The 26,224-nt window shown below is 45.3% G+C and overlaps 2 protein-coding genes across 2 annotated transcripts; one reads left to right on the plus strand and one right to left on the minus strand.

Moving 5' to 3' along the window:
- Positions 1–1,292: 1,292 nt before the first annotated feature.
- GL218_00851 (NADH dehydrogenase [ubiquinone] 1 alpha subcomplex assembly factor 5) lies at positions 1,293–2,449 on the plus strand (the record flags this gene model as incomplete). The annotated part of the gene is made up of 2 exons (XM_033577297.1): positions 1,293–1,556; positions 1,628–2,449. The coding sequence occupies 2 exons, from the start codon at positions 1,293–1,295 to the stop codon at positions 2,447–2,449; spliced, it is 1,086 nt and encodes a 361-aa protein (XP_033442334.1).
- A 3,507-nt stretch (positions 2,450–5,956) lies between these two features.
- Positions 5,957–6,730, minus strand: GL218_00852 (Actin-related protein 2/3 complex subunit 5; the record flags this gene model as incomplete). The annotated part of the gene is made up of 3 exons (XM_033577298.1): positions 5,957–6,185; positions 6,255–6,382; positions 6,476–6,730. 3 exons carry the CDS (start codon positions 6,728–6,730, stop codon positions 5,957–5,959), a joined length of 612 nt encoding a protein of 203 aa, XP_033442333.1.
- Between the last annotated feature and the right edge of the window lie 19,494 nt (positions 6,731–26,224).

A 26,224-nucleotide genomic window follows, 5' to 3' on the forward strand; every position in this document is an offset into this window, starting at 1 on the left:
TTGTTCGCCGAAATTAGGTTGACAGCCTCGAGGTGTCCGAAGTCGACATTCCAACCTAGGATAAATATACAACAACTATTGCCCAACGTCAGATCCGTTCGTGATTCGCGTAGAAAGTGGCTTCATCGTACTTTGCAAACGTATTTTTTCTTGTGGTAGCCGCTCAAATTACCATCTATATTTCATTAGTCCAAGAGTCCTATGTTGATATTCCAGCGTCGCGCGAAGCTTTCGTGTTCGCCCAGATTAGAAGTATAGCATACCCTTAAACTTTTGTCTGTAACGAAGAAACTATAGGTTAGCACCCCTATCCTCAATGGCAATTGGAAGATTTGTTTCCACGAACCGAATATTTGCCAACTCCTTGTTGATCCTTTTCTCTTCCAGGTCCCTAGCTCTCGCATTTCTCAAGTCCGCGATAAACTGAACAAGACCACGCATGTTTGAGTTACTGCTGCTCGACCGGCCAAGAAAGCCGGCCGCCGCGGAGGAAGCCATGGTGTAGTCGCAACAACGATTCCCCCTATTCTTACACGACACCCGCTATCTCCGTCGCATCCGCTTGTATACACAACGGCGAAACGTAAAATTAGTTTATATAGAAAGAAGTCGAATCCAAATGTTTAGGTCCAATGCCGAGAGGAAGCACGCTTGAAAATGCGGCTCTCATGATAGACTAGGTCAGTCTATGAACATGGTCGAGCGTGACCAGGGCAAGCGGGAGACAGGGGGTAGAGGGACAGCGACGCGGAAACAAGTAGGGTTCGGTTCGTATCGAGGTCCGAGAGTCGGTCGTCGATTGATAATTTAGGATGAAATGTTTTGTCGAAATTTATAATATCGTAGTTGGCGGCACAACATTGGACGATTATCTACGGTGTTGAGTTCAGGGACACATTTGGAATAAATCTGTAAATGGAATTGACAGTCTTAAACCCCGAGCGGCGAAAGAGGAGAGCACCTGCACTACTTATTACCTGTACTACCTGCACCACACCTTCTATTTAATCCAGTCAGCCAAGTCTATTTATTAGTCGGATACCCGTTGTGTAATGTCACCGTTTGTGGGGCACATGATTTGCGCCTCGACCATACATTTGAATGGAACCTTACCTTCTTACGGAATACATAAAGTGTGGCTTGATTTTAAATATCGATGTACCTACACTTATCTTACTTATCGATATTACAACAGCTCCTCCTCTTTAACGCATCTCCGACGTCAGAGCCAATAAATTATTTAGAGCTTCCCAAGCTTCAGATTTCAGGATGTAAATAACAACCAATTGACGATGAATTACGGTCTCTGGAGGTCGACAATACCGCCAACACGGGTTTCGAAGGTAAAAACAGCAGCAATAGCAACAGCATCGTCGAGAAGCTTAATACCCAGGCGTTTCTACGCCATCCAAGCCGCCGCACCTCCCGTCCACCAAGTCTTCAACCGTCACACAAAATGGCTACAAAAGGAGCGCGCAGCCGCCCACGCCGAGAACAGTCGAGTGGCCGACTATCTGAAAGATGAAGTAGCCATCCGATTGTGCGACAGATTATTGGTGCGCTCTTATAATATACCTATACAAATATCTTCCCTACGGTATAAGGGACTAATACAGAAAACCTGTAGGACATCAAACGTAACTACCCCTCGGTCCTCGACCTCGGCGCAAACTCCTGTAACATCGCGCGGGCCCTAACACGGCCCGACCCGGACCCTAATCCCGAAGCGCCCGTGACCGAGCCACTTGTCTCCCGCATCGGGCACTTGCTTGCCGTAGACTCGTCCGAGACCTTGCTGTACCGGGATGCCGACCAGTCCTTCAACTCGGAAATCAACATGACACGGCAAGTCCTATCTGACGAGGAGACGCTACCTTTCGAGGCCAATACCTTTGATCTGGTGTTGAGCTCGCTGAGCATGCATTGGATCAACGACCTGCCAGGCGTCCTAGCGCAAATCAATAATATCCTAAAGCCAGACTGTGCCTTCGTAGGCGCCATGTTTGGTGGTGATACCCTCTTTGAGCTGCGTACGTCGCTACAGCTAGCCGAACAGGAGCGTCGTGGCGGTATCTCGCCGCATGTATCGCCGCTAGCGGACGTGCGCGACGTGGGCGGTCTACTACAACGCGCTGGTTTCAAGATGCTGACTGTCGACGTTGATGATATCATCGTCGATTACCCAGATACATTTGCGCTCATGCAAGATATACAGGCTATGGGCGAGAGCAATGCTGTCCTTGGTCGCGAGATGAGGGGTATCCAGCGGGATGTACTCCTAGCCAACGACGCTATCTACCGAGAGCTTCATGGCAATGAGGATGGATCAATACCTGCTACTTTCCGGATGATTTATATGATTGGATGGAAAGAATCGAAAGATCAACGTCAGCCATTACCTCGAGGTAGTGGAGAGATTAGTTTAAAGGATGTTTTCGAGAAGAAATAAATATTATCTGAACTCGTATCATTAATGTCTCTTACATCTAGTTCTGTGCCTCGCAGTGACTTATTGGCAATTAGTAAACACATACATATCCGCGTCCACCCTGGCAACCCCTAAACTGAAACAACATGCGAGCCAATATAGCTCCAAAGGAACAGAGTAAACAAGACCTGCTAATGCTCTCTCGCCAAACACATATCCATCTCTATATGAGGCGGTTTGTGGTAAAACGAAGCCCTTGGCATCAACAAAAGCACCCTCAATGCTTTCTATAACAAAGCAGTTTCATCGACATTGAATAGAATCCCTCTTAAGACAGGTAGCTTTTTAGAAAGTTGAGTTCATCCCCCCCTCGCTCTTCTACCCAGATGCCACATTCCATAACCTCGAGGTGGTTCATCAAACCACCGAATCTTGCGAACAGATCGCCGCAGTACGGCTGGGGGCATTGAAAATGCTTCGTATCATGAGCCCCTACCTTCTCGACCGAGTCAATAGTAAATTCGTTACTTTTGTCCTCACGACGCAAGACGCGATAGAGTTCTTTCCAACAGTCGCCTTCTTCGCAATGATTAATCATTGAAAGGGTTGAGGGAAACATCTTTGGACAGGCAGGACACTTCGTTCCGCTGATTATCGGTTGATCCTAACGGTATTTAGTATTAGTAAAAATCTGACCTTAGGATATAATCCCGTGGGTTTGAAATTTTGGCGCCAGCTCACCTCTCCTGATTGAGAATCACTAATAATCTCTTCATCCCTAGATTCTTCACCCTTGTGCTCCTTGCCGTTAAGTTCTTCGTCATGAAGCTCTTCACCTGTAGCCGCTTCGTCCTTAGACAATTCATCTTTGCGCTCTTCGTTCGGTACTTCCTTATTCGGTATTTCTCCGCTTGTTGCTACTCCTTCAATTACTTCCTCATCTGGCTGGGTGGTAATGGCATGCCAGCTTTGAATGTGAGTGTTTAGGGTTTCCTGCTCGCGAAACTCTACGACACATATATCGCAGTAATGATGAGCGCTGCTCTCAATCCTGTGGGCTTCAAAAGCTTCATTAGTATCAAAGTAGATACAGCAAAGCTTGCAGTAGTGGTGTTGGATCTCATTGTGGATATCTAAGGCTCGAGTGTCTTCATAATCACACTCGCATTGCGGGCAGTAGTGGTGTTCGTTGCTTTGGGCCATATGCTCCTGGAGCGCAGTCGATGACACGAAAGCTTGCTCGCATGCGTCGCAGTAGTGGTGCGCGGACTGCTCGTGATGCCCAAGAGATTCAATATCCTTAGAATCAAAATCACAGAGAAGGCAGACATGATGTTGGTCACTTTCCATAATATGAGACTCAAGACAAGCAGGTGTCTCGAAAGCCAGATCGCATCGCTGGCAATAATGATGGCTCGTTTGCATATGCTCTTTCAATGATTCAACATCAGGATAGTACTTGGAACATACACAACAGAGTTGTACGCGTGCTGAAAGCGGTTATGCTCATTGAGGTTATATGAGGAGTGGAAAACCTCGGCACAGATGTTGCAATAGGGATGCTTCGCTCGTTGGTGGGATGTTAGTGTCTCGGTATTTATATATTCTTCATCACACTCCTGACAGTAATGATGCGTTTTGCTGAGTCGTTTGTGGTTGTGTAAATCTGTAGGTGCCTCGAAATGCTCATCGCAAGCCTTACAGTAATGGTGTTTCCTTTCCAAGTGCAGATCTAGTGACTGGTGATTCTCGAAGTCCATATTGCACTTTTCGCAATAATGATGAGCCACACTCACACGCTTGTGGGTATTCAGAGCAGCCTTATTTGGAAATACCTCGCGACATTGCTGGCAATATGCATGGGAGTTGGGATTCTGTACCACATGCTGGATATATTCTTCCTTACTCCTGAAGGGAATAGCACAAGGCTCGCAGTAGCCGTGTGTTACCATCCGATCCAAATAATGCTGACGTAGTACCACTTTGGAGGCCAAGTGTTTATTACACAAGTAACAGTAATGATGAACGTCGGAAGAGAAATAATGATTTTTCAAACGTTCAATGTCGGCAAAGTCCGAACAGCATACTTGGCAGTAGTGATGGACTATTCCAGGAGTCCAAGTTGCAGATGTGGTATAGTGCTTTATAAACTCTCCAGGGCTGGGGAATTCTCGAGAACACTTTATACAGAAGAAGTGATTAATGCTGGTGCTGAAGTGACGAGCCTGCGCTTGGGTGGTAGTGAACCCGATGTTGCACTTCGCGCAGAAGAAATGACTTGCCTTGCAATGATCTTTTAATTCCGCCTGAGAAAGGAAATCGACACCACATGCATTGCACTACAAGTGCAGGGTGCTCGTTTCCCTATGGTCCCGGAGTTCATCTTTAGATGAGAATGTTTTTTGGCATCGTTGGCAATAGCTATGGGCGTGGTGCAGGTGGTCATCTAGTTGTTGCCACTTGAAAGTCTTGCCACACCCTTTAATGGGACATATGCCATGTTGTGCTATATGTGACGCCAATGCTGCCTCATCTCCTAAGAAGTCAGAGTTGCATATGAAGCAGGGGTTGTGGAAGTTTTTGTTCTTTAGGTGGGATGTGAATCTATCTAGATTAGGCCACCAGTAATTGCATGACTTGCAAAACCGACGCTCTCCATCATGGAGAAAACTATCTCTCCAATGTTGTTGTATGGATTCCCAAGTTACAAACTCTCGGCCACAAGGTTTGCAGAAATGCATAGTGGCGGGATTTGCAGAGGAAGACACAAAGCTTATACATGTATCAAGGAAGGTTCAACAAGACCAAATTGATAGCTTTGAGTAAGATGATGTGTTGAAACTTGTTTGAAAGCTGGCTGAAAAACAAGTGGAGGATAGAAGAATGATGAGAGGTTAGGCAACAAGGGAATAACGAGGAGGGAAACTTGTTGCAGAAGGAAGTTTGTAAGACTGGCGTTCATTCCTTTGCTTTGCTAAGTGCATTCGCATGATAGAATGATCCAAATATCTCCCCTGTTGAGTTGGCGATAGTAAGAATATGTATTGAACGTTGCCTCCATGTTGTTTCAATTAAGTGCAAGAGAAGAAGATAGAAGAAAAGCGAGAGATGCCAAACAACAAGAAGACCAAAACGCGGCAGGGGAAGGGAATCGCAACGCTCTTTCCTTTGCTGAGTACATGCAAGTACATACGTAGTTGCCTAAACACACAGCATATAATAATTGCGCTGTAGATGCACCATGTTTTCTTATTACATGTAGTTGTCTTCACCCCTAAGACCCAGTGAATTAGCATACTTAGATGGCATAATAACAGGAAGGCACGTCTTCAAGCGGCATGCACATGAAATGTAACTACGGCAACGAGGACTTTAAAATGTGGGCAAGTACGAGGTAGATATTAGGTACTTAGAAAAGTGTACCAGATGAGGGCATTTTGCAACTACCTTACACGAGGTACCTAAGGCAAGAAGATATATATATAAAAATCGTGATCCCATTTATAATAGCAGTAATCGGTTCTGGCTCTAAACCTTTCGCCAGTCTGTCATACATCGCTCTATGCTACCCAAGCCCGCAACATCGACAACCTTCTCGTGCCAGCTTAGCAGCACGCTCATGGCCGTACCCGTAGACTCGTTTGTAGTCCCGGGTCTTGAGCCGATCTGGCTGAATCCCGTGGGCTGCGGCGTCAAGATCCGGGCCGCGGTCCGAGGTCCGCTGCTCGCTGATCCACCGCCTGACATACCTTTGTATCTGAATATAGGGGTTAGACTACTGGTGGTGACGAATTCGGATATAGGGGTTATAAGGGGCCAGACATACAGGTACTTCATCAATACATCCAACAATTCGCTTCCGCCTTCTGTGCCATAGATTCGCTGTAACATCGGTGTCATCTCGCTCGCCTTGATCGATTGCAGGACCTCTACCACGGTCTGCAGGTGGGAATCCTATTACCAGCCTCGTAATCAACACCTATGTTCTCCTTATCCCAAGCTTCCTAATCCATGTTTCTATTACGGGTGTCCAAGGCTATAGCCTACCTTAGCTGAATCACTGCCATTGTACACCGGGCTCTCGAGGCTGCCTCTCAGAGCACCTTCAGCGTCACCGCCACGAAGCAGCTGGCGTATTTGGCCGTTAAGCTGCCGGACGTCAGCCTCGCTGATCTCGGGGAGTGGCGGGTGTAAGGTCGAGGTGTCAAAATTCTGCGAGGAGTCGGGGTCTAGGGCATCGATGTTGATGGTTCGCCAGGCGTCGCCGAGCGAGGCCGAGGTGTGCTGCTGAATGATGGACATGCTGGCTGGTTGGCGCTTCCTAGCAGACAAGAGCTGCCCAACTGATCTAGAGAAACTCCTATAACTCTTGATGCCTAAATTAGGAAGAGTTGCCCGTTTCTGCCTACTGCTACGTGTACATAGGAGGTCTAGATCGTTTGTGGATTAATTGAGGCTCTGAATCTGGTTTGGGGTCGGTGGACGTTGGGAGAGAGAGAGAGATGGAGGCAAATGGTGGGGGCCCCGAGGATTGACGTTGCTTTCTGCTGGTGGACTGGAAGCTGCAAGAGGTTATGGGGGGGAGGTGTGGTGGGGCAACTCTGAGGCTGCAACTTGTGGCTTAGAATAGAGGAATAGCACCTTAAAGGCACCTAACCTTTTAGCCCTTTTAGCTGCCTTACCTTTAAATTTCAATTGTTCTAGGTACTAAAAACGCGGTATGCGACGACAACCCATTAAATTCATCATCACAGTGGCTCAGCTATATCTACACCTCTACACCCGCGCGCCTATAACTTTATACGTCACTGCTACTACTATGCAGCATCTATAATAAACATGTCAAGATAAAAACCAGATTGCATATGGGGCTACCAATAGTAATTAAGTTACCACTTTATTCCCCCCCCTTCCTCCTCTTTCAAGATATACTATCCTATGAGTAATAGATCACCTGGATATTCTTAGATATTCTTGGAGGCCAATCTACTCCAAGTAATAATTTTCATGTCTATCTTCAGCATCCAAGTCACACGACGGGAGGGTCGGAAACGGCCAACGTGATCGATGAATTGTTCAGATTTGAAAAGCCCAATATTATCTGATTGGGCTCGAGCCGTTCGGGAATTACAATCTCGTTGTCGTTGTCGATTTTGGCTGATGTCGTGTTCCAAGTTCTCAGTTAGTTCATTACGAATTCGTCTGTTGTACGCCCCCTGATTCTATGCTTGGCCCCCTATCTTTAGAACCGCCTGCTTCTCACATGGATGCAACATACGATAGATGTACGCTCGTAAATGCGAATGGTTTCATACCGATGAAGCCATATCCTAGAGAAACATGCTCGGTTGTGTTTTGGGCTCGTAGCTGGTACATGCCTTCAGCGAGCAGTGTCTTCATCCAAAACCAGCAATAACCGTTTCAAGTAGCCCACCCCTGCTTGAATACCATCGTACCATATAGGAAAAAAGGAAAGGCTCTGCAACTGGAATTAATTTACCACCGAGTTATTACGTGCATGTGTCCCATCTTAATAGCGGTGATAATACATAGAATATCTCTGTGCGCAGACCGAGCCCGTGGGATGGGAATGAGTTTTATTTAGGGGGGGAAAGCTTTGATATTATACTGTGTATTGCGTCCGGCCACCCTGGTGAACTATCTACCCATACGTACGGCACGGATCCAGAGAATAATGAGATATTGCATCTACCGAGTGGCACAGACGGTCAGAAAAGCGCCGAGCTCCTGGAACAAATAAGACCGCGGGAGCTACATATGAGGTAGGTATGTACAAACGACGGGTTGGCCGGGCGATGGACCTTTTTCCTATCTTTTGCCTACGGCAATGCTCGAGCCTCCAACTCCAACCCGCTTGCCCGTAGAAGTAAAGCCGAGCTTACTCACCCCTATTTTTATTCAACTACACGAGTCATTAAATAGTAAGGATTTTAATAGGTAAGACGGGGACCGGCGGAGCGGCTGGCCCTGTAGACATTTGACTTTGTATCTTGGTCCAAAGGAAAAAGGGTTGACCCAATCGAGGGGATCGACCCAGTTGATGCGCGAGGGTCCGCTAATAAGGGTCAAGGACGCGCCACAAAATTCATTAGAGGTACCAATAAAATCTATCAGCCTCATTTTCACTCTCGGATAGGTCCTCAGAATCACATATCCTTCGGGACGACTGGAACCCCTGCATATTTCGTGTAGTTACCTAATCAATAAGAAGACGCGTCTCTCAGGGCTCTGATATCATAGCATAAAGAAGTTTACCTGTCAGAAGTCTTTATTTACATACCTCGGTAAGCATGTAGTTAACATCCTAGGAGGTATGTAGTGTACATACGTCTAGGACTTGTGTTGATCCCTTCTCTATATATTATAAGTGTTCCGTCTGTGCGGGTTATAGCCGATAGGACTTTGACCAAGCGGCGGTCAGTTCTTCGCTTCGAACAGGGCTGCCGGTGACGGCATTGCCGAAATCGAAGGTACTCGGAGTCGGTGCGGGTGGTTTTGAAAAATAATGCTTCCTATCCGTCAAAGCTCAAGATGGCTGGGTATGGGTTAAAATTTTTTTTTTCTTTCCTCCGTAATTTGACAAGCACGTCAATCCAAGGCGAACGCATGGTTAATCCGCCGCGACGGAAAGCTTCCCCGGTACCACGGGTTTTGTTGGACGAGTCGGACAGGGTAACGTCCTTGATCCTTGTCCGAAATCGAACATGACAGGTTCCCCAAATCCCGACGAATATTGGAACTGCCGGGACCACATCCTGCCGCTAAGACGGATACCCTTTGCGAGCCATAAATTGGATTCCTACGGATGAGGGCTTCCGATTTCAACAGTACCTAGGTTGGGTAGTTAATACAATGCCAAGGACCGGTGTCATAATTATCTTTTTTAAGTAATAAGAAGTTTCATAGCTTTGACGTTCAATTCCATCCATGTCAGATAAGATGCTAGAAGAGTGGACTCTAGTTAGGAAATGACCGGGGTAATGTTTGAAATGGCTAGGTAGTCTCTTCAGAAGTTGATCTAGTGGGTCTACGAGGTGCTGTCATGCAGCGTGGGTCTCGAAACGTACAGCTGGATATGTAGCATGATGCTATTTCGGATGTGTCCCGTCCCCTTGGGATCCACATCGCGTACCTCATTTAAGGACGTAAAGGTGCCCGTGGCGCTGGGATGGTAAGGCGAGAAAATCGCTAGCAACTTCTAACATGCTGGGGATTCTCACCTTAACCCTTGGCAGTCCCAAAGTTATAGGTGAGTCTATTAGAAGTATTCCACTTATACGTAAAATTCGGTGGAAAGCTTCTAGTGCCTTTAGCTGCCCGACCTCTTCTCTAAGTGGTACATGGAGACATATGCCCAATTTAACGGGTCCATTACTTCTTATATGTATATATACTTGAAGGGGATGTTTAATCGAATCGGCGACCCGACATCACGGTATCAAATTCCCAACCTCCAGTACACCGGTAACAACGTTACCTCGTATGAAAATCTTAATACAGAATGTTATCTCATATGTATATTATCCCTTCGAGTTAATCTAGATGTGCCTTCAGAGTAGTGTTTTATCCTTAATAGAGGTAACTAGCAATAGTCGACTTGGAGGTTCTAGTCATACCTACTGGCGCCGGATAGATAGAGGTTCCCACTATAGACCTCGGGAGTACCCATGCCGCCGTCGAACTTACTTTCGGGTCTAGCTAAAATCTCAATAAGGCTTTTGTCTTGTAGTCAAGAGTACGTGGATTAGGGTTGCAAGAGTATGCCTTACGTCCCGTACGGATTGGAAGCAATCAGCCTATTTAGGAATAGCAGAATATGTAGGTAGTATAATAAGAATCTGACGAGACCGTCATGATGGAACCATTAGTACAAAGATATGCAGGTAGAGACCCTTGGCTAATGGGCTGCCGCGTACATATGGAGACGTTAAGTGCCGTGGTGAACGTGGGTCTTTCTCTTGCAGGTTCTCTTACAGGTTCTCTTATGTATGTAGAAGTCAAGGATACTGAAAATTTTAATTCGGTGACGTGTTAATAGAGATTTTTATTTTATTTTATTTTAGAAAAAGCCTTGATGTTTCTATCAAAGGACCTATTGATAGAAAATTGATAGAAAATATCCCTTATCTATGCTCTTATTCCTAAAACAGTAGCAACATTTCGATGAATCGGTGTTTAAAGTAGCGCTTCGTATATTTATTAGTTCATTCTTACGCCTTGCTACCTAATTATGATTTAGATAGTTAAAGTGGTGCTACATTCCCATTGTCCGCTTGGTAGAGAAGTCACATGACGATAAAACACTGCGTCTTGTATTGATTGTTTACCGCGGAGGAATACGGGGTTTCGTACAGGTAATGACGAATTTCTATGAATGTCGATCAATGTATTTCATATATGTATTCTAACCTTCTCTGGTGCTCCCTTATTAGTTAGTAGTTTAGAAATAACTAGTTAGTGTAAATATTCTAGTCAAATGAAATCAAAGAGAACTCCGACGGTCTAGCGTATTATCCACTCGGTGGATTTAAAGAGCACGCTTAAGAGGAACACCCTTAAGATTCCGACAGGGTATCACAAGATTGAAGGCCCAAAATCGCAATGGATTCGGTTTGGTATTCTTATCTGGTAAGTATCAAGGTACAAGAACGAGCTAACGAGCTAGGTTGCCTGGCTAATGCAGGAACGGCGAAATGAGTGGATACATGTAGCTAGCCATGTGGCAGGCAGGCTCTCTTTGATTCTTCAGTGGGACAAGCCAGTAGCCGTAGGTTGTATCGAGTACGTTTGTATTGCCGATAGACCCCCTGAAAAAACATGATGGCATTATGTCGGTCTTATTGATTTGACAGTATCCCTTTTTTAAACCAAACTTTGATGTTGTGCTTATGTCTCTCTATTTAGATATGTTAGTTTAATAGAGATGAAATATGTAGGTAATCGAGTAAGAACTCGAAAGTATTATATATCTACCTAATGTACCTAATGTACAAATCTCTTACGACCAATAAATGGCTATTATAGCAGAAGGTGTACAAGTGAGTAAAAGACTCGAGCCACCGCGTAGAATTTACTGAAACAAGTGGTCCGGTTGCCTAAGTACCTAACATACATAGTCAGAGAACCACCCCTACTTCTTGGCGTGGGTGCTTCACCCCATAGATTCTAGAAGGTCGGCTCGGTGAGGTCGACGTCGGATGTGAGCGGTACATTCCGCATCTTATCTTTCGTAGGTACATATCATTTACAGTTGGTATGATTAAATTTCCAATTTCATCTTTGTTAGGATACATTTCGATTATAAGTATGGTTGAGGTGATGTGGAGGATGGACATTGGTTTTTGTAAATGCGGATGTGGTACGATGTTGAGATAAAATTGTACGTGAATGATCTAGAAGCTGTTACTTGACCTTATGTGTTCATAATATCGCTATGAACTTCCTTATAATCTTTCGTTATTTGAGTTCAAGTATACATAAATGATACCTGTACCTACGTGTAATGTCCATACGCACCACGTATGTATTTACTGGAAGGAGGTACATATCGATAATTCCTATTACAGTTACGCTAGTTATGTTACAAGTTTGTGGAGAAAGGTCAACCGACCTAACAGTAACATTATGTAAATTGGTTATTACGGTTATACCTTAGGTTAGGAGGTAGGTAAGGAGATAGCTACCTACCTTACCCAGTTAAGCAGTTAAGAAGGAAGTGCTACGCAATAGCCCGCGGATATGGAAATGTGTCCACGGCTAGACGGGTTTTCTATCGGGGACCCATATATAATTCTCCATCAACATCTTTCTAGAAGTTCTAATGGAAGACCCATCCGCATTGCTTCATGCGCCCCTTTAAACCCCGGCTCACATCCCCTGCACACCCAAAAAGAGAATAATACCTACCTACCTAGTACCGAATACCAGCGACGCTGGAAATGGAAATGGAGATGTCTGTTGTACCCGCTGAATAGAGTACGCCAATGGTTAGATCGTACCTACATACCGGTAAGGCGAGAGCAACCCTATCTGCCTATGCAGGTCGCCGCCCGACTATTCGGATTGATTCGAAATCAGACGAAATTCACCTTTCACCGTTTCCTCTTCTCGCTATCACTTATTCTAACGACCAATTCAGTCGAGGGCTTGAGTCGCACACGAGAATTGATTCGCTTCTGGTGTGCCGTACGACGTACGGAATGGAAATGGTCATCTCCATTTCTCACGCTTTATGACATATTGCTTCCTTTCTAGTAAAAAAATGCTACGTCGTCATTATCGCCGTGCTTGGCTTTCTATTCATCATTTCATGTCACACCTCCTGAGTGAGCAAACGAATGCCTACGTAAGCCCGTTATATTGGAGTTGTTTCGGGAAACGAGAAGTTTGGAGATTATGTTTGTCGATTTTGAGTCTCCTTTTCTGCCACACCTAAACTGAAAATCAGTTGGTCAACTTACGCTAGGTGTCATATCGCAAAAACTTACCTGTGGCAGTACTGTGGTATCAACATAAGCGCTGAGGCTCGCACGTCTCCAGCTGGCTATTGTCAACACCAATCGGACCGGTGCTCAGCTACTACGCCTCGGTGACTACGTTCGTCGATACCATCGGAATTCGTAACATGGCAAACTCGTCATCAACGAGCCACATTAGCGATCCGCTTGAAACTCGTGGGTATGACAAGGCCATGCATTGTGTAATGGTGCTCAACTGCTGCACCATCTATGGGGTATTCTTGATTCTTCAGCCTCACCAGATATTGCCAGCCCTCGGGTGCCATTTCCAAGTTAGTTCACTACATTACATTAATCGGGTTGTGATGCGTTGCAAGGACTATGTTCTAATGCGTCTACGTAAGTATCAACTTACAAAGTTGTTTACCTTACTCCTGGGTGACATGGAAATGTCCCCTCACCCCCTGTTAGCATCTTTTTTACCAGTGACCTATCATGCTAGTAAGCTAGGTTGCTCCCGTCCCCCAAGTAGCAATGGTATCGGACGAAGTACAGGACCGTTTCCGCGCTGGATTCAAGTCACCGAAGGAAGAAGGTCGCATGAAACCTTCCCTTTCGAGAAGTGAATAGATGGATGATTCGTCTATTTTGACCTATCCTACATCCTAGTCGCTTAAAGACTTGAAACAGGTCCAGATAGCGGTACGATCAACGGTGACCATTTTGATTCACCCCAACATACCGTGGGGGATTTTCGATCGGGGATATGAGCTAATGACCGCACTCCCACATATCTTAAGTACCGCCTACGGGTGCTCGCTGACATACTATCACTACATCATCGCCAATTGATGATTCAGACGCAGAGACGCATATCATCAGACGTCTACAAGTACCGTACAACATCAACCGCGTATTAGAATGCGAGGCTACGTCGATATTACGCGTAACTCGAGCTTACGGAACGGTTATCCCCAGTCGTGCAGCCGTTCCGTACATCTGCTAGCTAGCTGACCGCATGGGCACCCCGTTCTCATAGCAGACAATATTGCATGGCATTAGCTACATACATTGGCCGTCTCGTGTCGTGCAGAGCATCTTTGACCAACTAGATTCTCGGCAGCACGTTCTCGTGCTGTGCGAGCGGCTACACCCGCACTTGTGCCGTGGTTATGGTAGCCTTTGCGCAAGGCGCGTCACAAGCCCGCACAATAGAATCTCCAAATTACTGTCTTAGGGTTATTAAGTATCTCGCAACAGGCGAATCTCGGTTCAACAAATCTGGATCCATTGCCTTGGGATATGCGATAATATGCGTATATTACTACGGAGGCTTTATGATAATTGACTAATACCTAATATACTATTCGAAAATTAATACGGCTAAACTAATTAAGTAATTTGCAGCCCAACGCAAACTTTTATTAGCAGCCGTCTATTAGTTTGATGCGTCGTATTTGTTTAAGAGTCACCCTTCTCGTCGACCGCAGCCCTAACTGGACGCCTTCGTGGCGCCGCATAAAAAAACGTACGTAGTATTTGAGATATCGGCAGGATTTCAAAGCCACTCCTACATAATACATACATGTATAGCTGCAACGACAGGGTTATTACCCTATCTCTGGTCTGATCTAACGGCCTAAGCCGTGTGAGTCAAGGCTTCTACATAATTGTACATAATTGGTTAAACAAGCCCGAGTCATGAAAGGTCGAAATTCCATATGCAATGCCATCGTCAGCCTTACCGTCGCATAGCCCGCTACTGGTCGATTGTACTAGGTTTAGCATATAGTGCGGGTTTCGCACGAGCTTTTATTTTTATTTGCATTTTCCTTTTCGGCGAATTCTAGAAAAGCGTGGGTCAGCAGCAGCAGCAGCAGCAGCTTGTACATACATACATACACACATACATACATACCTAACATGCTTGAATCGTGTGAATCGTGTAAATCTTGTGGCTCGATAGCCGTCAGCGAGGCGTGGCGCGGTGGCTCGTGTTGCCCCTAATTTCGAAGCCATCTTTGTCAAATTATTGCTCGTTCCGTCTTCCCCTAGTTCCGCCGACCCGCTTATGGAGCTGACAATCCGTCAAAACACCCAAGTTTCCCCCGTTGTCTTTAGGCTACTGTGCATAATCCGAACGGAAAGACACTATGTATTGTGTTAAAGTAATTGGAACAGGGACCATTAAAAACCAATAAAAGCATTACCTCCATCATGTATCTATGTATATTTATGTATGCGAATATGTATGTTGGTATGTAGCGACCAAGGCTTACCTAATGCAAGCTCTTTAAGGTCGGGTTGAACTGTCATAGTTGCGTTACACCGCAGAAGAAAAGGGTCCTGACCTTAAAATGTACCCATGGCCTAAAGTTAGATGCGGAATACCTAAGTAAGTGCGACATGCCACTAGGTAAGATGCGCTAAGGTACATACTACATTATGTATTATGTATTACCTAGTTAACTATTATATTATGTACTATGGTACTATGATGAAAATAATATTATGATATTATTTCACTAACTACATGAAATGTACTTTAGGGAGTAGCATGTATGTATGTATGTATGTACTTAACATACCTGTCACCTACCTAAGGCAAGGCAAAGCAAGGTAAGGTAAGGTAACTCAGACAAAAGAAACAAACAAGGCGGCTCTCAGACACGATATATGACATCTCGCTTGGATGAATCTCGCCCGTCTCTCAATCTCAACACGGAAGGAAAAACTAATGTTTCCCACCGCGGCTCAAGTGCTTGCCAAGTTTCAAGCAGACCCCAGACTTGCGGCCGGGTCGATTCCTAGTGCCAAAAGCAGGAAAGCATTCGAGAAAGATTCGAAAAAAAGAAGAGCCAGGTTGGGCCCTGCTTAGCGTAAGGGGAATATTACCGGTGTGGATCATGTTATCCCAAACGATAAGAGGATCTCCCCTTGAACAATGACCCCCTGTTGGGCAAAAGAAGAAAAGAAGAAGAAAGAAAGAAAAAAACAATCCTACATACTCTAGTAGTAGTACTCCAAAGGAAAAAAAAAAGAATTTTGGAGCTTGGCCCCCAGTCTGCATTGCTGTTCATTCAGTTGCAGCATCAGTGTAAGGACTCAGTGGTGTACCAGTGGGTTTACCAGTGGTCAGCAGAGACCAAGACTCCAGCTTGGTGCGTCTCGGACAACGGGTACCCAATACTTTCGGAGGTGTACGACCAGTCAAATTCGCTTCTACGGCCAGCAACATCACACCATGTCCAGAGAATACTGAACACATCATTAGATGGACCCAAGAGGACCTGCAACTCTACATACCTACCTAATATGTAATGTGCATGTAGGTATGGAGTTGGTTTGTGGTGAGCTGGCTGGTCCACTTCATTGCCTACGGACGAGCCTACGACGAGAATCGCCCTGTTTAGTGCAAAATTCCGGGAACACTTCAGCAAGTTCCTCGTCACCTAAACCTATCTAAGTAATAGCTTATAGTGATGAAGAGCGGATGGGAGCAATGGGAGTAATGGGAAAGGGAAAAGAATTAAGAAACAGGCTTAATTACTGCAAAGTATCATTGACAGCAAGTCATTGCATTACATCAATGTACGGGGAGGCTAGCCTGTACATATGGTACTATTTTTTACTCATCGTTTCATTTTTTTTTTCTTTTTCTTTTAATTTTTCCCGTTGGCTTTTCTTCGTATCTTGTAATTTACGTTGTTTTAATTTTTCACCATTACTTTCTTTTTTGTTCCTCGCTGAAATCTACAAATATTACCCACTGTAATATTAAGTACATCCTGGTTCTCTTTCTGGTTGTTTAGGTCATCCTGCTTGAGAGATGAGGTACCAGGATACATAGGCACATCGGGAGGTATGCATGTACACATGTATTTGTACCCATACCTCCTCCCCCCCTGCACTCAAGCACGCGGCTTGGCAAAGACCGTCAGAGTGCTTCCCTGCTCACCCATTTCCGTAAAAGCGTAAAAGCGTAACAGAATGTATTCATGTACCAAGTACCATAGCAACCCCTGTCATTATTTTGTATTGCAAGTTTGGGAACTGGTAAATGAACCACATTTTCGACCCTTCCCCTTGGAAAAGGAATTAACACAGAAAAAAAAAAAAAAAAAAGAAGTACGGTACCTACTCGGGCTGGGACTCAGCACAGGTCTAGTAGTACCCCCAGCTTTAGGAACGGGAATACTTATAAGATGAAATGACCCTTCCTACCGTTCCCAAAATTTCTTAAGATGAGAATCCTCTAACCATCTGAATTCTTTCCTTTATACAACTAATAACTCCTCGTTCTCTCCCTCAAAATCAACATCTCATCATCCACTTTCATTACTTAGTCCTAAATAAAACGTCTTGTTTTGGGACCATAAGGAGAAAAAAAAGGGAAAACCTCAGACTACATACGACCCATCCGAACCACGTCCTTGCGTACCTACATAATTCGGCGAACACCTCCGCTTGCACCGTTACTATTTGTACAACTTGTTCCAGTGCTATTCGTTGTGCTGCTTTAAGCCGATCGATCGACACCCTGCGTAGCTACAACGGTTTTAAGCCTTGAAGGTATTCAGCTTAACGCGACCTGCAAGGTACCTGACATACGCCCTGCTTCTGGTTTATACTAGAGCCCCATGGGACAAAGACAATAACACGACAAAAATCCTATAATACCATAACTCTCCCGAAACCTGCGTCACTTTGCTTTTTTCGAACAAAGCAACCCTTACAAAGGACTAGGCTTCTACGCAGTATTCTCTGCTTGTCTCAGCTTCATAAGCCATCGATAGCTTCAGCTTCCAACATAATATCCCATTTGCAACATACACAGCCGATATTGGTCTGGACTGTGCTATATTGGGAACTACATACCAATATATAAATCCTGCCGTCATCCCCGTTGACGCTCCCGGTGCTGACCTCAGATAATTAATTGCGAACCATCCATACGAAAGACGTACCTTTGCCTTATTTCTTGAACAACCTTGAAGTCTCCTTTTATTCGGCAACCATCCCAGCACCTGTTGCATCACCCGCCCCTACGTCTTCGCCAATCTTATTGCATCTAATTATCGCTCTGTACCTTCGGAATTCCCACAGTCGTTGCGCAACGACACCTGAAAATGTGAGTCAGACGCGCAGCCCATAATTCCATTTATTACTTCCGTTGGTTTCTATTTCCTCTGCCTTGAGCTGCGCAAACTGGGATAATGTGACCCTTTTGCGAATCATGGCGGCGGTGGTGGCTTATTCCGGAATACGTATCTTACCCATTGCGTTTATAAATATGTGCTGACTTCGTTCTCTTAGATTTAAATTTTGTTCTCGGTACCCGTAATGATCAACAGTGAATTCGAAATGGCCAACATGGGACGTGGAGCATACGACACAACTGGTGTCCCCAAGCCTCCCCCGAGGCCAAAGCCTCGATAAATCGCATCCATTCGGATCTTTACGAGCAACTTACAAATATCGACTCCGATTTTTGGCTCTTCACATGCCGCCCACTATCGCGACTTATAAGCTACAAAGCTATTATTAGTCGCGATAGTGAGTTTACGCGATCATTTGATCGCGCGATTCCGACTACGACCGTTTAATGCCTTTTCTACTTCGATCTGTACACCAACTTTTTTGCGCGTCTTACGCTTGATTTACGGGCGACGCATTCCGATACGCATTTTAATACATTGCATTCCGATCTAGTAAAATCTTAGGCTCATCGCCACTCTAATTCCCAGCTGATTGGGAAAAGGAGCATCAGCACGGTTTTATGTGGCATTATGGGTATTTCAACTATCTTCAAACGGCGTTAACATTAGACGGAATTGGGGTTCTCGTGGGATTTTCAAGATTTCGGATTTTTATTATCGGAAGTCATTGTTTTTTCGAGCACTTCGCATCGGACTTAGCTCAAGCTTCAGTTGCGAGATGGCACACTAGACATTTCTGAGAACAATCACTTGTTCAGACTAGTGTTGCATTGTGGATGATTCGGGCCGCTAGACTTGGACCTTTTGTGGCATGCATTACCAGGAACCCAGATCCTATCCCTTGTGTCTTGGAACACATTTGTTCCGAAACCCCGTCGACAACCGCTTATTGCTGCTGCTTCTCAAATATCCGTTCTAATATTTCTATTCGGAGTCATTGGTTCAAGCAGCAAATGGTTTATCCAGGGGTAATTCTGAAAAGGTTTTAGGGATGGAATACAAAAAGTTTTGGGTTTGAGATGGAAAAGAGCGGCCTGCATATAGACTTTGGTTTCCCCTTTGAAATTTCTTTTGTTTCTCTACTCACCCGGCTCGGTTGTTCGCAAGGACTTCGGCCTGCCTGAGGTGTTGAGATCATGTACTCTGATCGGGTTCGGTTTGGTCTTTCGGAAAATGTACAGTGTATTGGGCAGCTCCCAAGGGATGCTTGGGACCATTACACATTTGTTCTGTTTGAGGGTTGTTAAGCCATATCATTGGGCGCGCTGGGCTGGAACCAGGTTGATAGATACCCCCCTGCTTAGACTGTACAGTACAGAGAGACACGATAGCTACACAGCGCCGGCATGAATCTTTTCGAAATGATGGATCTGATTCTTTTTACTACTTCGTTTGGCTTTTTGTTTGATAACTGTGAATCATAAAATGGTGTGAAATGATTTGTGATTACTGAGCTAGAGAGATTGCACCTGAAAATAGAAGGTTGTCTTAGATGGTGGACTTCGATATCATAAGAGACCTGTCATTTCGATATGTTCGATGTTTTCTGTTTCATACCCATCCGATACTCGTTGGGATCAATAGTCTCTAGTCTAGTAGGGACGGATACCTGTCATTCGGAACGGAGATATTTCTTTTTTTTCCTTTTTCTTCTCCTTCCCATTCCCAGCCGCAGCTTCGATGCGGGCGCACAATGCCCATGTGTCTCATCTCGTCATGCAACTATGCAAGATCTATTGTACATCCCACCGTCCCGAAGTCACTCTGTATTCAACCGCGACATACCTTACCTGTACCCTACCTTAGGTACCTACCTGCCTGTCTGCCTTACGTAGGCCACTTACGAGTCCTGGTATCTCTCGTAGCGGGATCTGCCCGCGCAAACACTTCACCCTCGGACCTCCTATATTCATTTTAACCGACAATTCACCTGGCAGTAAGGCAAGGCAAGGCAAGGCAAGACAAGCAAACAAACAAACAGGCAAACAGAAAACGTCACTAAGGCTTTCCAGCAATCAGATCTCCGAATCACACGTTTAGACCCCCTCCCTCCCTCCTCCCTCCTTTCCCGAAGCGTCGGGTCGCGTACAACCTTATATTACCCCATTTTAAGTGAGATCTTTCATCCCGTATCGTGACTTTCTTTTCTCGTCTAGGCAGATAGGTACCTACCTATATACATATTTCCTCCTATAAGATTTTAAGTAGTATGATAGATAATGTAATCAAATCGATGACATTCCAGAAAGGGAACCGGGGAGGAGGGGCGAAAGTTGAAAAAGCTCTGTGCTCAATGACCTCACTCTGCTGCTGGCTGCACATACATACATAGGGGTCTCGATGTATGTAGGTAGGTACATATTTTCCTTTCTTATTTTTGCTTTTTTTTTTTAGAAACATTTACCAGTCACTGCAGCTGCCTGGGGCACAACGAGCTGCGAAGCTAATGCAAGCTTAAAGGGAGGTTACGCCCTCAAAGTGTTCCCAGCGACCGTTCGTCGGGTCGTCCAGTTAGCTTGGTGGAAATGATAAGGGGAAGTGGAGACTTCCCCCCCCCTTCCCCCGTTCGGGAACGACCGCCGCCCTAAAATTCCACGGTACCTATTTACTAACCTTAACCTTAGAGGCAGGCTCGGCTTATTCTTTTTTTTTTTTTTCGTCTTTTTATCATATTTCTTTTCTTTATGTATTATTGCTGTTCCTGACCCGTCTCATTTCAAAAAAAAATTTTCTCTCGCCGAACAATCTATCTCATTCCGTGAGATTACATTGATCCAGGCTACGCCTCGACAACCGTTAACTACCTACATACATATGTAGCTTGACTTACACCGGGTTTTACTTTACGTTCGGCGACTTCGTGGGCGGAATATCTAGAATACGGCCGAGGTTTTTTTTTTTTTTTGCGCAGAAGAAGAAGAAAAGAAGAAGAAGAAAGTACCGAGGCCGTAGTAAATAACACTATATAGAAACACTATCTCGTCGCATTCCATTCGGGTCTCGGTCTTGTTAAAAAGAAGAAAGAAAGAAAGAAAAGTTCTCGGCACGGGAACACACAATTCCTATATTTACTCTACATATACGTATCTATATGCGTACATGTAGGTACACTATGTGTGTATGTACCATTCGGTACATGGATGCCCAGTGGCTTGCGTCAATATGACATAGGGTACAATGCAATCAGGGCGCGTTCCCCGTACACGGTACTGCACCCTTCCCGCGTTCGAAAGGCCGCTTTTCCCCTGCAGTAGTCTAGGACGGGAAATTTCGAAGGAAAAAAAAAAAAAAAAAAAAAAAGATCCCTGGACCCGTTCAAGGTTGCTGCGGCTGCTGCTGTATGCTGTATGCTGTATGTCGTATGCTATGCTATGCGAATTCCGCTAGCTGCGACGTTGAGAAATGCATAACGCATCATTATCCCATGGCCAAATGCCATGGCTTGAGGTCCCCTGCCTTCAGGGATGGTTGATCATTACGCCGTACACTCACACTCATACGCTCACTCACACACACACACATACTCGTAAAATAAAATAAAAACCGAGATATCTTGTGTAATCTGATTGTTCAATTCACACAGCCCGCGCGAATTCCAGAAATAGGCCAATCCAGCTTCCCATTTTCGGATGCCGTCCCATCTTCCGCCGTGGGGGGAAGGGGGAAGCCACCACCACCACCAGAGGGAGGAAGGGAGATTTGGGGGGTGGTGGTGGTCATCCGCCCGTCCAGGCTGGCTTCCTGAGGATCGATCGATCCTCACTCACGAGAGCGATGTTAGTCGCCGGGTGCGGCTTTTCGGGCTTGCAAGGCACCCGTGTACATATCGTATTCTATGTATTGTATTGTCTATATGTACAAACAGCGTTGCGATCCTCACCTTCCGAATGCGAGCCGGGAAATGAGCCTTTTCGTGATTTTGCGGCTCGCCCGTCCTTCTAGGATCTAGACGAGCGAGATTACTATGAACTTCTTTTCGGTTCTTGCTTTCTACATACCTACGTTGCTGCGCCAGGCTGATGCCTTTTTTTTTCTTTTCTCTTTTTCTTCTTCTACGTAAGCATCCCGCAGCAACTTCGTGTCATGACAAGTCTTATTTTAGACGCCTGCTTCTTCATCCCCCTTTCATTTTTATTTTTTATTTTTTACTTTGCCTTACCTTCTGCAGCCCCAACGGGATTATACTATTACTACACACACATTTGCCGGGTCATCTGATGATGATAATGATGATGACCACCACGTGTGACCCGTGCGTGCCGTTCCGACGCGGCCGCGCCACCGAGGCAATATGCAGCAGACATACATACATACCTACATACCTACACAGCTATATTATTATAGTATTCGTGCGAATAGGCAGGCTGGATAATTTTATTTTATTTCTTCAGAAGGGGGGGCGGGCGGAGAGGCTTCCCAACGCGACCAATTCGTGAGGGAAATTTCCTCTTACAGAACTCGTTGGCCCCCTGTGGTACCCTACTAGGCAGGCAGGAGGGCGGCGGGCGCTCGAAGGATGGGAAATAAGAACAAGGGGTGGGAAATTTGCACAAACGCAGAAATTTCGTGGTGGGCTTTTTTTTTTAATTTTTCCCTTCCCTTTTCTGATTTCTGCAAACGCTTCCCAGACCGGGCTCCCGCCGAGAGTTACGGTTACATACACAGGTACATGCGTATATTAATACATACATATGTAGTATATATACCTCATAGGTTAGGTAGGTAGGTAGGTAGGCTGAAAGAGGCGGAGGGTTAGGCTTGGGTACGACGGCACGTGTAACTGCGCGTAATATACTGGCGGAAAGATGCGATGCGATGTGATGCGATGCTACGGCGCCCCCAATATATACTTATGTAGCAGCACAGGTAAGTAGACATACATACATACATACATACATACGTGACTCCCACGTCCCCCCCTCCCCCCCAGCTCAGCCCTCCTTTTCCCGACTGCGCGCCGAAATCCCGACCGATTGGATACGACGGTTTCCACGCGAGCGGCGATGCATGCGCGCGCATCTGTCCTGTCCTGCCCACGTTGCAACGTGGTCTCTCGCAGCCGTCCCTGCAGCAACGTATGTGCGTATGTACGTCTCCACGGGTCCTGAGCCATGCCGTCGGATCTTCTGGGGGAGAGAGAGATAGATTGGGAAAAGTTTGTACATCCTCCCTCCCTATATATGTACCAACTAACCAACCAACCTACCAACTTAATTTCCTAGCGTCTTTTTGTTTGTGTAGGTATGTATTGAGGGGAAAGATGGGAAAGATGGATAGGTAGATAGATTAGGTAGGTAGGTAGTAAGTAGATAAGTAAGTAGGCAGGCAAACAGGTGTTTACTATGTAGCGGAGAGGACATGGGATTCGGGCCACGTGTTGCTTCGTGCGACGACAACCTTCGCTCTTATACCGGGATCATCATCGGTAGCCGTGCCGTGCTCCTTGCGTCAGAGCCAGATAAAGGTATATACCTACACCTACTACTCTACCTCTCTACTATAAACTTCATTGCTGCTGTCCTTGTGTCGTGGGTTCGGGGCGCTCGGTTCCCAGGTGTGACAGCTTAGTTTGTTCGTGTTTACATATTGCGCGGGTGACGCGACGTTCACGTACAGGTAGGGAGGAGTCGATAATGACGTACCCCGAACCATAGACGCCATGCGGCTCCAACGTGTTCGTCTATCTACATAGTAACGATCGGTTGATTCGGGATCGGACTAGGTGGTTGCTGGGTTCCATGCATCGTGAGGTGTGTGTATATATATATACCTACCTATACATCTATTGTCCTGCCTCGAAGTATCTGCTACAAAGTCCATATGACAGCGCCATAGGGATGTATGCATGTACATTAGGTACTCTACCGACCTGCGACTTTATTCTATTCGGCAGGCAAGTGTTGTTGTTGATTGGTTGGGCTGTTTGTCGCCAATAGGAGAGATGATACAGTACGTTGGACGGCTATTGGAGCGCATTTCTTACTCAGACGTCACCGAAGCTTGAAGACTCATAGCTGCTACCTACCTATGGGTATGTTATGGATATGTCTAAGGGAGGCCTCATGGTGTAGTTTACAGATGCTTGTTTGAGGGTTGGCGGTAATAAGCCTCGATGCGTATTACTGTGCTGCAAGCAATTCGCCGGTAGCGATGAATTAGAGTTGTGTGAAATAGGTACGCATCATAGTAAGTCGATGAACTACATGAAATAGAGCCGCATGTTTGTAGCACTTGTTGAAGTACGCCCCGAATACCCATCGTCTGAGGTGCGTCTAGGACACGGGGGCTAAAGTAGACGGGTACTGATTATGAGGGTTAACTGCTGACAGCCGTCTGATCAATATTCTTCTGCTTATACTGTTGGCTTATCGTTAAAACTTTTACTTCCTTGACTAAGCCATGTTCCTTGGGTTTAAGTCAGCAAAGTAGATAAAGCCGTAGGCATATTCCGTGTTAATCCCGTCTCTCTGGTGGGTATATATTGGCAGTGCGTGAGATATTGATGACCGAAGGTTCCTGGAGGTATGTTCCGTGATGACAACGATGTGAGTAGGTCTAGTATAGGTTCTTAACTAGGTACGGGAATGTAGGTCTTGGAGGTAGTTGTATTATATATGCAAACTACCCTTTAGTTGAGATATTATATTATCGGGATACGTGAGTAAAAGACCAAACTATAGCTTTACCCTGCAAGAAGAGGTGTGTCTATGAGTATAGGAGTAGAAGCTAGAAGTCATACACCTTTGATATGCACTCTCTCTAGTAGTTTCATTAACATTGCCTATATCTTGGTACGAAATTAGGGGCTTGATACATTTCCTCTTAATACCTTCAGCTGGTTGAGGATAAGATCACTATAAATTTCAACTCCTTGAAAGAGCGAAACCCTATAAATTTCTATTATATGCCGCATTGCGAAGTTCCCAATATCACTCTTTGCTTTGCTAGACCTTTGCTGCCGTGATCCTACGTCCAATAGCTATTTACGGCATACTTACATCCTTATAGTTAAGTGTGGTTTATTACCCTTCAGAATTGCAATAGGCTTGGTAGTGAATTTTAATAAACAAAAACAATAACTATGTTATTTTAGGATCTTACACTATACGAGCCCCTTAGAAAATCATGATGTACTATATTGGTCTAGGTATAGAAAAGGGATAGTGGTTTACTACTAACTAAGAGTATAGAGGATTAGGATATACGAAACTAGTCTATATCTATATCTGTTTAGTATTTCTAGCATTCCCGTCTTCGGCACTATTTGCCACCCCCAAAGTTAAGATTATTCATTTCCTAGAACTGGCAGCTATCTAGAATACTATGGACGAACCTATTACATGAGAAAAGCGAGTTGACCTAGTGTTTCGCCGTGATAGAAATGTTGAATAGAGGCAAGATTGATCTAAAGATGTTTGGTTGGGTACTGTATAGGGTTCCCCTATGCCCGAAATTCGCATTCCGTCGCATAGTCATACTTGTCTTGGCTGGCACGGTTATAAATACGTAGGTAGTTAATGCTTCTTAAATACTTTCTTGGGGCTAGTTAATAGATAGTCAAAGAAACGCTCGCTCATATATTCTAGGCATTTTTGATACTTACTCCCACGAGGCTAGGCGTTAACCCGGCTAGGCTACATCAACCAGCTAAGACTGAGAGCTTTTAGCTGTGCAAGTAATCGGGTTCCGGTGAGGTACATAGTTCCTCGCATTTCCACAGAGTTGTGTTTTCATTCCTTGCTCGTATGCTCGTATGCTCGCACAGCGCAACCTACTCAAGTATCTCCCGTGATAATGAGTTACGATTTTACTTCGCCCGGGAATAGCTTCTCGTTCCCTTAACCGGATTCCAAGCGGTGACCGAGCATCACTATGGCCCTCTACTAGGCCCCGCTCTTATCAAGGCACGGTTGTTGACCTCATTCCTGGTGTCCTGCCTTCATACGATATAACCAACTCTTATGTCCTTCGTAGAGTGCCGTATTAATGCATTTACACTAGTAACGCCCCAATAACAACTCGACATAGCAACATAAGGTAAGTCAGTATCGTAACTAGAGTCGGTGAGTAGTATGCGGTGACACTAGCCAGCATCACAA

This window comes from Daldinia childiae, assembly GCF_008694065.1.
Source record: "Daldinia childiae strain JS-1345 chromosome Unknown Scaffold1, whole genome shotgun sequence".
NCBI lineage: Eukaryota > Fungi > Ascomycota > Sordariomycetes > Xylariales > Hypoxylaceae > Daldinia > Daldinia childiae.